This window comes from Camellia sinensis, chromosome 3, assembly GCF_055761805.1.
Source record: "Camellia sinensis isolate YWXY chromosome 3, ASM5576180v1, whole genome shotgun sequence".
Classification (NCBI taxonomy): domain Eukaryota; kingdom Viridiplantae; phylum Streptophyta; class Magnoliopsida; order Ericales; family Theaceae; genus Camellia; species Camellia sinensis.
Window position 1 is genome coordinate 18626654 of NC_138963.1, and position 13536 is coordinate 18640189.

The 13536-nt window shown below is 35.2% G+C and overlaps 1 protein-coding gene across 1 annotated transcript; it reads left to right on the top strand.

Moving 5' to 3' along the window:
• Nucleotides 1-7229: 7229 nt before the first annotated feature.
• Nucleotides 7230-13161, top strand: LOC114266130 (uncharacterized). The gene is made up of 3 exons (XM_082919208.1): nucleotides 7230-8306; nucleotides 11012-11557; nucleotides 12816-13161. Exons 1-3 carry the CDS (start codon nucleotides 7470-7472, stop codon nucleotides 12930-12932), a joined length of 1500 nt encoding a protein of 499 aa, XP_082775334.1. The 5' UTR covers nucleotides 7230-7469; the 3' UTR covers nucleotides 12933-13161.
• Nucleotides 13162-13536: the final 375 nt, after the last annotated feature.

Here is a 13536-nt window from a genome sequence, read left to right on the forward strand (position 1 = left end):
TCCAGATCCAACATAGTGCAACACAGCAGAAACTAACTTCCTTAACAACATAGCAGCCAATCGGGCATAGTAGACCCACAGATCTGTTCAACCATCACACCCTTTAACAATTACCAAAACTATGCAACCACAAACTCAACCATCATTCCAGAAGCAGAACAGCATCAACAGTCAAAAAGGCGTAACAGAACAATCAAAGCTTTACACTCCATATCTGCAACAGCTACTAGGATGACTCCCAACTATACAAAATAGCATATCCACAGATCTATTAAGATAGAAATCAGTCACCAACTTCCTTAACAGCATAGCAGCATAACAGGATATCAGCCACAAGACTATATTTGAACATAGTAATAAAGCACCAAGACTATGCAGCCATAAAACTATGCAGACAAGACTATCTATGCAATTCTTGAATTGATTTGAACATAGCAACTAAGCAACATAGCAGATCTGTTCAACCATCACACCCTTCAACAATCATCAAGACTATGCAGCCACAAACTCAACCATTATTCCAAAAGCAGAATATTAGCAATGCCTCACTCCCTAATGTAAACCTGATAAACACAAACACAGATAACAGGACAAAATAATCAAAGAGGCAGAGTAGCAAGCACAGAACAGAACAGTAAGCTCTGACTAGAAGCAGCAAATCTAGCAGCAGGTCTATATCAGCATTTGCCAAGCTTTACACTCCATATCTACAGCAACTGCTAGGACTCCCAACTATACGCAATAGCATACCTGCTGTAAATTAGGTACTATGTCATGCACTGAGTACTGCCATTCTTTCAAATTTGATTTTACCCATAAAGCAACTCTAACCTTCACTAACTTTGTTAATTCTGCAAAATCTAGATTTGCCTCTATAAACAAACACTTATTCCTTAGTTTTCACATAGACCATAACATTGCTAAAGGGACTACCTTCCAAATTCCTTTACCTGAATCTAATGTCTTATACCTGACCACCATTATAGGAGTTCCTCCACTGAACCAGGGATGATCCAACTCAGATTCCACTAGTTAACAATATTAGACCAGACTTCCCATATTGAATGACAATGTAGAAGCACATGATTTATGGTCTCTACTTCAAATTTACAAAACACACACAGTGGGTTGGCATTTGGATTCAACACTCCGATTCTAAGCAAAAAAGCTGAGGATTTAATCCTACCTTTCCAAGCTAGCCAACTCAGCAATTGCACTTTGGGCTGAGCTATATTCCTCCAAATGTTTCATGTAATTAGTTTTGTCTGACCTTTGAATGATTCCACTATTTTCCACACTAATGTCACAGTAAAAGACCCAGAAGAGTGTGCTAGCCACGAACAAGAATCTTCCACCAAAGCATTTAGAGTAAGTGCATTATGCAACAAATCATTCAACTTGGACAATTTCTCCTCTTCCCACACAAAAAGAGGCATTCTAAAAGCTAGCTTCCAATCATAACCCTCTCATTCCTTTGGACAAAATGCAGCAATGACTCAACTTTCTCAGTTGACAATGAAAATAATCTAGGAAAGAGTTCACAAAGACTCTGATTACTAAACCATCTATCAACCCAAAACAGAATCATTCTACCATTACCCACAACTGTTTTGACATTGTTGAAAAAGAATTCACTCAACAGAGGATTAGATATATTCACTGATAAGACATCCTGCCACATAATAGACATCATACCTAAACTCATTAGTAACGGACTCCATCTACCACCAAACCCTCCATACTTACTGCACAACACTTGTTTTCCACAAAGCATTCTCCTCCCTACCATGCCTCCACCACCACTTTAGAAGTAGGCAATCATTTACCTCCTTCAGGTTCCTAACTTCTAACCCTCCTTGAATCTTGCTCAAGCATACCTCCTTCCAACTAACTAGGTGTACTTTTCTCCTCAATTCAAATCCTCCCCAAAGAAAGTTAGACTGAATTTTATCAAGTGATTTTATAATATCCACTGGCATTTTAAACAAAGATAAGAAATAGACTGGCAAACTTGACATCACTGATCTTATCAATGTTAATCTTCCTACAAAAGACAAGCATCTTCTCTTCCATAAAGCTAGCTTCTTCTTAAAATTGTCTGCCTTTGGCTGCCAGGTGGTCTTTGTCCTTGGATTTGCTCCTAAGGTATACCCAGATACTTCAAAGGCAGCTTCTGGCTATGGTAATTTAGCCTAATTACAAGTTCTTTCACTAAATCATCATGTACACTTATCCCACACACCTGACTTTTGTGAAAATTAATTTTAAGTCCAGACATAACCTCAAAACATTTTAGAATTCTCTTAATAGCAATAATTTCCTCCCAATTTGCTTCACAAAATATGATGGTATCATCTGCAAACTGAATGTGAGATAATCTCAGATCCTCTGTTCCAATTGAAGCTCTTCTAATCAAAACCACTTCTTTATCCCTTGTCATCAATAAGTTAAGGCCCTCTACAGCTATGTTAAAAAGGAAAGGTGAAAGTGGATCACCTTGCCTAAGGCCATTCATTGGAGAAAATTTTGATGTGGGTGATCCATTAACTAGCATTGAAACTCTAGTTGTAGAGATACAAGTCTTCATCCACCTCACCCATTTCTCTCCAAAACCAAAGTTGGTCATCATTGAATACAAATACTCCCAGTTTACTGAATCATGTGCCTTCTCAAAATCAAATTTTAGAATGATACCTTGTTTCTTTGATCTCTTCCACAAATTTACCACTTCATTGGCAATTAGCAGCCCATCCAAGATACATCTTCCAGTCAAAAAGGTTGTTTGCACTTCACTAATAATCTTTGGAAACACCTTTCTCAATCTTCTTGATAAAACCTTTTCAACTATTTTATATACTGAACTTACCAAACTAATAGGCCTATAATCACTCAGAACCATGGATTATTTTTGTTTTGGGAATTAGAGTAATGAAAGAACTGTTCACTCATCGAGCCAACTTACCATTATAATGGAATTCATTCATATCGCTTTTCATTATATTCCAGCACTTTTGAATGCAAGTTAAATTAAACCCATCAGGCCCCGGAGCTTTGTTACCATCACAATCTTTGACTGCTTCCCAAATTTCCTCCTCTGAAAACTCAGCCTCTAACAAACCAGATTCTACAGGAGTAATTGTCATCAAAAAACAGTTGGCTAAAATACCTCACCACTGCTTGTTTAATTACATCTAGTTGATCAAAGATGACACTATTCTCATTTACAGAATCCAGCAAAATTTTCCTCTGCCTGCTAGTAGCCATAATATGAAAAAACCTTGTATTTTTATCTCCATTGGTTACCCAAGTCAGCCTGGATTTTGATGCCATAACCACTCATTCTTTTTGTTCAACTCCCAAACTAGCCTTCTAACCTCCCTTCACTTTTTGACCTCATGTTCCTGCAGGTTCCTCGCTTTAGCCTCAATATCCCAACCATGGAGTTCTACCTCAACTTGTTTCAATTGCTCATCAATATTATCAAACACTTCACAATTCCATCTTCTAAGATGTACTCTAAGATTTTCCACCTTTTTCATTAACATGAAACTAGTCCAACCACTGATCTAATTGTTTTTCCAAGATTTCCTCACCTCAGTTATAAATTTAGGATGCAAGCACCAAGCATTTATGAATCTAAATGGCCTTGGACCCCAATCTCTCTCATCTTCCATTAGCAATATAGGACAGTGGTCAGATATACTTCTAAGTAGCCCCCATTGCTTAAATGAGAACTTTTCCAACCACTTATGGTCAATTAGGAACCTATCAATCCTACTCTACCTATCTCCATCCAAAGCATTGCACCATGTAAAGGTTCTGCCTATCATTGGAATATCTAGCAATTCCAAAATATCAATAAAATCATTGAAATCCTTCATTCCTCTCTCCCTCCTCAAACACCCTTTCCTTTCACTCATTACTCTAATTTCATTAAAAATCCCCTCCTACACACCAAGAACTAATAAAAAGATTTAAGCTTCACTAAAGACTCCCATATCCGCCTTCTTTTTAGTATTTTATTTGGAGCACAAATGTTGACTATAACATAAACAAAACAGTTGTTTGAAGTACTTGACAATAGAATAAAATTTATATTACTACAACACTCCTTTAAGACAAAGATGTCTGGATTCCACAAACATAGCATCCCTCCAGCACTACTCTCGGCACCAACCTCCATGAAGCCCACCTTCTCACATGGCCATAATGACTTAACAAAATTTTCATCAACACTCCACCTCTTTGTTTCTTGTAACAGTAGGACATCAACATTTCTATCCCTAACCAAAGTCTTTATTTTCCTCCCCTTTTCAGGCCTTCTTAGACCTCTAACATTCCAAGATAATATCTTCATATGGAAACTACTAACATACACCTAACTACCTATTAGCTGCCAACTTGGCTTAGGATGCTGCACCTAAACCTTCCAATCTTACAAGATTCTCTTCTTCTAGCTCAATTATTTTGTTTACCACCTCATCTTCCTTGCCTTCATAATTCAGGGCTAAAATTTTCCCAACTTGAACTGCAGCTTGTGCTTCAGTCAGCAACTTCCTCCTTCTCCTTGAATCTGTACTCTGAGATGCTGATAATGACATTGTTGTAGCTGTTACATGAAATATAGCTTCCGTTTGAAGGCAATTGCTAAACAGCACACCCTTATTCTTCAGCTGCTTTCGGTTTATCTTTCCTTTATTCTTCATTTCAGCTCCTCTCCTTTTGTTTCGGGTGGTGTATTTTTCACTGGTTCTCCCCATTGTTGATGTATTGCCCCTATTTTTCACTCCCTGCTTGGCCAATGGAATATCCAGAGGACTAATCTGACTTTGATCTACACAATCACTTAGATTTGAAGCCTGAATAATAGGCCCATTTGCCAATCCCCAAGTTGTCCCTCATTTAACACTACTTCTAAATTTATATTGGGCCATATGTTTTTTGGCCCACTATCACTCCTAATGAACCCAGGGGAGCTTATCTGTTCTGCAGCAATATGAATTTCATTTACCACCTCTTTTCTTGGGTTATCCACCAGTCGCAAACCTATCTTTATACAACTACCTCCATCATTTAGATTTTCCACATCACACTCTAACTCTTTTACAGCTAATACAGACTCCCAATTATGACTTTTTTCCTTCTCCTCTGTATCTATGACCACATTGTCATTCTCTTTGCTTGCTACAACATCTTCGCTTAACATTTCCTCATTCCCTTCATCTGTCTTCTCTTCATCCTCATCCCCATTATTATTTTTTGACAGTTGATCGACCTCTACCTGAGATTTGAATGCAACCTCTTCACTCACCTGACTTTGTTGTTGACAAAAACATGGAGTGACATATGGTGATAATGAACTGGGAAAAAATTTCCTTGGCATTCAACTGTGATCACTATATTTATGAACTTAAACCTGTTCATAACAATTCTAACCTTGCCATGCTGAAAAGAATTATGATTTAGAATGTTGTCATCTAACTGAACAACTTCCCCCCAAAGATTACCAATATCTGTGAAAGTATTAACACTCCACAAGTTAAATGGAATACCCACACAAGTAATCCACACACACCTTTCATGCTCAATATAGAGCCTTTTTTCCCAATCCATTATGGATTCACACCAATCAAAAATCCATTCTTCAATAGATGGTCTTGCTTCCTTCATATGTTGCACTGATTTAAATGTTAGTAATGCTAACCTTCCCCCACCATCTCTCACTCTTATCTCCTTCATTTCTCTTTTTTCAAACTCCTTCTTTAAATCATTAAATGGCAGAAAATGCTTCGACTCCACAATGAGACTTTCATATAACCACCCATTAACTGACTCATAAGCCTTAACAACTCCTTTCATCTTCTCTTGAATGCCTCCATTTTGAACTGCTTCAGTATAAGATCTTCTTATTGCCTCCATTTTTTGTTGTGCCAAGTTCCTTTGTTGGTACTGCCTCATCATCGCTCCTCATTTGCTTCTCATTATGGGTTGTTTTTGCACTCCTTTGGCATACCCTGTCTTCTGTAGTGCGAAATTCCTCTGTTGGTACTGCTTCATCTTCTGATCTCCCAAGTTCCTTACTGTGGTTTGTTTCTGACCCCCTTTTTTGTATTCTGTATTCTTCACCTTCAGAGCTTTATTGTCACACCATAAACCATCAGCCTTTTGCATCACCATGTCTGCTGCTACCGTGCAGTCATACCTTACAAATTCGAATTAGGAGCCCGTAACTTGTCTTCTTTTTGCTGGAATAAAGGCGTCCTTAACGACTCCGAACTTATTGAACAAAGTGAACAACCTTTTTGGATCCATAAAGTCAAGTATCTCATCTATAAAGATGGTCAACAACTTATCTACATCCTTAGATCGGTTGTTTTGAATGCCCATTATTCCTCCTCATCTTCTTCTAAGCACCGGATTCCACCCTCCTCTCTCCATTGTAGCAATGGCCTTTTATAAGGGTTGTTGTGGACCTAAGGCTGTGGGGGGTAAAAAGAAGCCAAGAAGTGTAGATAGGGAGATAAGGATGAGAAAGAAAGGGACACTAAAAAGGTGTTACAGCCAGTGGGGATAAGAAGAAGAGAAATTAAGACATCGAATTTTAGTGAGTCAATGAAATCCAAATGTTAATGAATATGAGAAAAATTGTCCCTATTATATTATGTGCTTCCCCCATGAACTAATTTTAGGGTTTCAAACTGAAAGAAATAGTCTGAGTTCGAATAAGAGACACAAAGTTGGAAAGAGGAAACCGATGCCAATTCTGGTTAAACTTCAACTTTAATTTAAGATATAACAAAAGCACGTTGATGGACTACTGGATCAATTCAATTCTCTTAAGTGTTTTCTTAATCATTCAATCAACATTAGCTTAAGTAACTCTTATGTGATTGTAAAAAAATGACATCCCAGATAGTACATATTAATGTGTTTTTGGAAGAAAAAACATTAAGTACACACTTAACTTTTGGCATAGTGCACAAAATGGTTACCCCGAAACTTGTACCCATAACCTCAAAGGTTATTGAAGTTCGAAGATAACATTGAAATTTTAATCAAAGTTTGAGGGATAAAGCCAATGTATGAAGTTGATAGAAAATTTGATAATCTTATTTTAATTTGAGAAAGCTACCAACATTCTTTATTCTTTTTTTATTTCTTATTTCTTGTTTCTTATTTTACCTATTAGATTTTAATTTAAAATGAGACATATTGCTATACCGAAGGCTAAAGCAAGTGCTTCACTACAGCTCCACTTGAGCGGGCCCTGGCCACTCTCCATGGGGTACTAACTTCTAGGTACTAACTTCTGAATGGCGTCACTCACTCATAAACTCATATATTCACACAAACATCCAAGATACAACTGTGGGAGGCAATCAAAGATCAAAACTCAAACTTTCAACTACTCCTTTTAGAAATTTGATTTTCATTGAAACGAAAGACCATTTTGTGCTTCCCAATTTCTTATGCTAATGTCTCGCAAACAAGAAGAGACCACCATAAAGGTCACTAACATCATATCATCTTCCATGAAATGTTTTCTCGCAATTTGTATCGTCGTCTCAATCACTTTCTTCTCTTATTCAACTTTCTCTCGCCATCCTGGCTGGCTCGGTTACTCAAAATCCAACCCAAATTTTTTACATTTCGATCACACCACAAAAATCAGCACAGACACATCTCTGTTAGGCTCTGAACAACAAACCAACATATCACACATAGTCTTCGGTATCAGCAGCTCCGTAAAAACATGGACTGGTCGCCGCGACTACTGTGAGTTATGGTGGAAACCCAACATCACCCGTGGGTTCGTATGGCTCGACGAAAAGCCCCCCGACAACGTAACATGGCCAAACACATCACCACCGTACATGGTTTCCCAAAACACGTCGAGGTTCAAGTACACGTGCTGGTACGGTGCACGATATGCCATTCGAATAGCGAGGATTGTGAAAGAGAGTTTCGAATTGGGGTTAGAGAATGTGAGGTGGTTCGTGATGGGGGACGATGATACGGTGTTTTTCCTGGAGAATTTGGTGACGGTTTTAGGAAAATATGATCATAATCAGATGTATTATATTGGTGGCAATTCGGAGAGCGTTGAACAAGATGTTATTCATTCGTATGCTATAGCTTATGGCGGTGGTGGGTTTGCGGTGAGTTATGCGTTAGCGGCGGAGCTTGTGAGGATTTTGGATGGGTGTATTGATCGGTACGCAGAGCTCTACGGCGGTGATCAGAAGGTTGGGGCTTGTGTGACTGAGCTTGGGGTGCCACTCACTGTAGAGCTTGGTTTCCATCAGGTTTCTCTCTCTCTCTCTCTCTCTCACTCTTTAGTCAGAAAAATAAAACGATAAAATTCTCTTCTCTAACTTTACGGACTTTGATGCTATCCATGATTATCAAAATCTTGTTTTGGATTTTTTAATCCTAAAATCTTACCATTCATTTCAACACAATCGATTTAGATTATGTAAAAAGTAAAATCTTTCGATCTTAGTCTTCGTTTAGCAATAATTTTTTTAGTTAGTTTTTTAATTTTTTTAATCTGAAAATTTTTTATTCGTTTGGTTCTTGATTAGTTTTTTTAATTTTTTACCTTTGGAATGATAGATTTTTTTTTGTCTTTTTGTAATTTTTAACTTTTTGTATTTTTCGATTTTTTTTTTTTTTTGTTCTTTTATGATTTTTTAACCCAACACAAAAACCAAACAACCCCTTCTAATATGATCTTATAAAATCGTGAAATCTTGATTCGAATTCGATTTTATCCAACTCAATTTACAAGCCTTATTTTATATTTCATGGCATATTTTATTGTAAATTTTATAATTGTCGTCTAAATATCAATTTATGTGTTCAAAATAAATGAAAGTAATATTGAATCAAATAGACTAAGAAAAAAAATTAGGAAACAAACATTTAAATGTTGCGGTAATTTAAGAAAACTAATTAGTCGGAAAAATAAATTTAACTTTAGTAGAGTCTGAAGAGGACAAGATGATTGTAACTTTATCCCAAATTTTGGAAAGACTATTTTTATGACTTGAATCCGCTCTATCAGAGATGTTAACGACAAATCTTATCATTCTGTTAAGCCGCTTTTTGAGTGTTTAATCTATTTTCATGCCCAACTTTGTTAAATATTTTTTTTTCACTTTTTGTGTATTATTGTAGATTGTAAAGTTTTTTATTATAGAATTCTTCTTCTTTACCTTTTTTTTTTGTGATAAAATACAAAACTTTTACTATTGAGTTTCCTATTGTATAATATTATATATACATTTTACATAGAGTGTTATATTTTTCACAATATCTTCATTTTTTTTTAATAGAATATAAGCTCATTTTGCGTATTTTTTTAAGAAATATTTATTTAAATTAAATTATTACGTAATTTATCTTTTTGGATATAATGTTACAATTATCGATCCGAATTTATAATCCGATCTTGTAAATACCTCCAACAATCCAACGTAAGATCCCAATTCTAATGACCTTGATCCTATCCATTATATATTTGTTATGGATCCTATCCATTATATATTTGTTATGGACAGTTTTTTATTACAAATTTAATGGTTATAAAATATGAATAGAAATTTCTAATCGTACATAAGTGCCCTTCGAAATGAGATGAGATATTTTCTAGTTTTTTTTTTTTTTCTTTTTTGAAACTGAGGTATTCGGCTTCTATCCCTGGGCTGCGTCCACCGACTAATCCTCAGAGGGGGCAATCACATCATCCCACCACCGCGCCCCCCACTTATATTTTCTAGTTGGGCATCCAAACAGAGTTGAAGAGGTGTTATTGGATGTTGGTGGGTTCATATTTGAGAATCTAAGACTATCCAGGTGATTCTTACAAAACCAACTAAACATAGTATTCATATAAAACAAATCATAAAATCAGAGATTACTCATCACATGATTAAATGAAATTTATCTCAAAAACACATTTGTTATCTAGTTTTTTTTATACATATATCATTAATAAAATGTCAAGTTTTGTTGATCAAAACAAAAACAGAAGAAGTTAAAGATAGACTATGAATCTTACACAATAAACACCTTTATATGGTCCACTAAACCCAACCCTTTAACTAGAGAAAATCCATTTCCTTTAGTAATATTATTAGTTCATTATTTTTCATACACAAAAAACAATTTTTATGTTTCTATTTGATATTAAAAAAATAAATAAAAACATGCTTAATTCACATGTATGTATATGTATATGTATATGTATATGTATATGTATATATTCAAAAAGATGTTTTTAAAACAGTTAAATAAAGTGATAACCAATGGTGAAAGAGGTGGTGGCTAGTAGAAGAAATGGATGGAATGGTCACAAATGATGAATCAGAATCCTCTCTTTAATTTCTCTCCTTACTTTTTAATTTGTTAGGCCATTGGGTCCACTTTTGGATCTAATTTTGATGATCCGAACTATTTATATTTTAAGATTTGTTGAGTGTATCAAACTTGTAAAAAATCAAGTTGATTAGATATCAGAAATTATGTGTTCGGATCATCGAACTAAAAACTATTTTTTTTTTTAAATTTAATAAACAAAAACACATATTTTCTGATATCTGATCAATTTAATTTTTTACAAGTATGATATACTCAACAAATATTAAAATATGAACGGCTTAAATTATCAAAATTGAGCCCAAAGTGGGTCTAATGGCTGAGCAAGTAGGGAGGCAAGGAGCAAAATTAAGGAGAGGATGATATCCCGCGCAGTGGCTGAAAGACGTCTCTTGTGGAAAATATCTCATCAGAGATGCAAGATGTTTGTGGAAAAAAAGGGATGAAGACAAATTGAGAAGAATATTCAGTCATCACGCTTCTAAATCCATATGCTTTATCCTGGATAACAAATTCAAAGTTAATTTTTTCATGCAAAGTAAACTCGTCTAATCATAATTAAGTCTGACTTTAAAAGTATATTTAAAAATAAAAATTCACACTTTTTTTTTTGTTTTTTTTTCATTTATAGGTTGATTTAAAAGGAGACCCATATGGGTTACTAGCAGCACACCCGGTGGCGCCACTAGTCTCCCTGCACCACGTAGACTCCATGCAACCACTCTTTCCATGCCTAACAAAGCTTGACTCCCTTAAAAAACTGGTCCAAACACACATTTCGGATCCGGGTCGGATCGTCCAACAAAGCTTCTGCTACGACCTGTCTCGAAATTGGTCTGTTTCAGTGTCTTGGGGTTACACTGTGCAGCTATACCCATCACTGGTGACTTCAAAGGTGTTGCAAACTCCATTTCAAACATTTGTGACATGGAAGAGTTCGAGTCAAGGTCCATTCATATTTAATACCCGGGTCTTTAGCCCCGACCCGTGTGATAGGCCAGTTATTTTTTTCTTGGACCAGGCTGAGATGGTCAAGATGGGTGAAACCCTGACGACGTATAAGAAGGTTTTGGCTGAGCCAGGGTTGGGATGTTTTCGGACCGAATATGTTAATGCTACTTTGGTTCAGTTGGTCAATGTCTCAGCGGCCCCATTCCAGTCCAACACGTGGAAGAAGGTAAGAAACTTGTCTGTGGCCACCAATTTAGATTAAAAAAATACATACAGATTAAATCGAATTTTCGACTTATTTGATTATTTGTTCATATTTTTGAATTTATTTAAATACACGTATATTAATTAATCGGGCATTATTAATCATATAATGAGGTTACATTTATCATGAATCCCTTTTCGACTTATTTGATTATTTATTCATATTTTTGAATTTATTTAAATACACGTATATTAATTAATCGGGCATTATTAATCATATAATGAGGTTACATTTATCATGAATCCCTTTTCGACTTATTTGACTATTTATTCATATTTTTGAATTTATTTAAATACACGTATATTAATTAATCGGGCATTATTAATCATATAATGAGGTTACATTTATCATGAATCCCTCGTGGATCAAAATAGTTTGAAATTTTTAATTTCTTCTATTTGCGGATATGGCTACCAATTCTGCCTACAAGTCTTTGGAGCTACAACTCTATATAAAGCGTTTATTTTCTATTTTCAACTAGGGAATTAAAAGTGAAAAATGGAAAAAAGTACCCATTAAAAAATATGGAGAGGGCAATAAGAAAAGAAATAGGGGAAAAAAATGTCAAAAAAAAAAAAATTATAACTAAACTAAACAGGCGACTAATGTCTCTTGGGGAGTTGATATTTTGGTTTAAAAGTCATTAAAAAGGCAATAAATTATATAAAAAAGTCAAAGATTTTTCGTAAAAAGCCATAAAATATCCCAAATATATTAGTTTTTTTTTTAAAAAAAAATTATATTTCAATCAAAAAACTAAAAAAAATATTAAAATAATCTGTTTCCAAATAAGACCTAAATCCTCTAAACTTTGTTCTTCCATAATAAAATATTTTTGTCATTTTGCTGATAAATGTAGACTATAAGTCACGTAAATTGTCTGTTTCCGTTTTTATTTGTTTTATTCACATTAATTAATTTAATTCCCAAATTAGCAAGGTTTTACAATAAAAATACATTTCAGTTCCATCATTACTTTTCATAATGTCGGGACAATGTAGTTCATATAAATAGAGCTCATAGGCGATTGTATCATGACTGTAGTGACTTGTAACCATGTGAGATTTGTAGTCTTATATAGATCATGTACATTGGACGAGATTCAAATTCTGGCTTTAATTATGAAGATATGTTCAGTAAAAAATTTTATTTTTAGTTGGAACCCAATTTTGAGCCTATGTAATGGACTAACATGCATTAGCAACGATTAAATGCGCAGGCGCCAAGAAGGCAATGTTGTGAAATCGTCAATGGTGGCACAAATGGGGCCGACAGTGTCATACAAGTCAGAGTACGAGGTTGCAATCGTTGGGAATCGATAACCCCACCAATTTAGATGATAAAATGGTTTTGAGTGGTCCAAATCTGCTTCATCTCTTAACATGCATTGTGAAATCCCACTCTATCCAACACCGTCCCATTTACAAATTCTCAACTTTTGTTTTACGGAAATTTTCCTATTTATGATCTTATTGAGAGGGACATCACGTAAACAAAAATTCCTCTTCAATCAGCCTAATATAGTAAACTAGCAAATATATAATATAAAATACTATTTTTGGCCTTTTTTTACTCTTGAAGGCCTTTGGTGTTGGGTCATTAGTAAATGTAAGGGTTGACCCGACCTCCCATCAAGCACTCGGCTTATGTGGCGTGGATCAACATGAACCCCAAAAATGATAATGTGAGCCTTGCTATTGGTACCTATGGTTGTACTAAGGCGGTCAAAAGTTAAAAAGCCTATCTTATTTTGGAAGATAAGGATGGACGTCCATGGGGTCGGGCCGGATTTAGGCCGGCTGTATATTAAAAATTTTTAAAATAATAAAAAGTAACAAATAAAAAAATATCGTTGAACCTCGCTTGACTTGACATTAAGCACTATCAAAGATTTTTATATAAATTTTATTAAAAATATATTAATAATCAGTCAAGCTGGC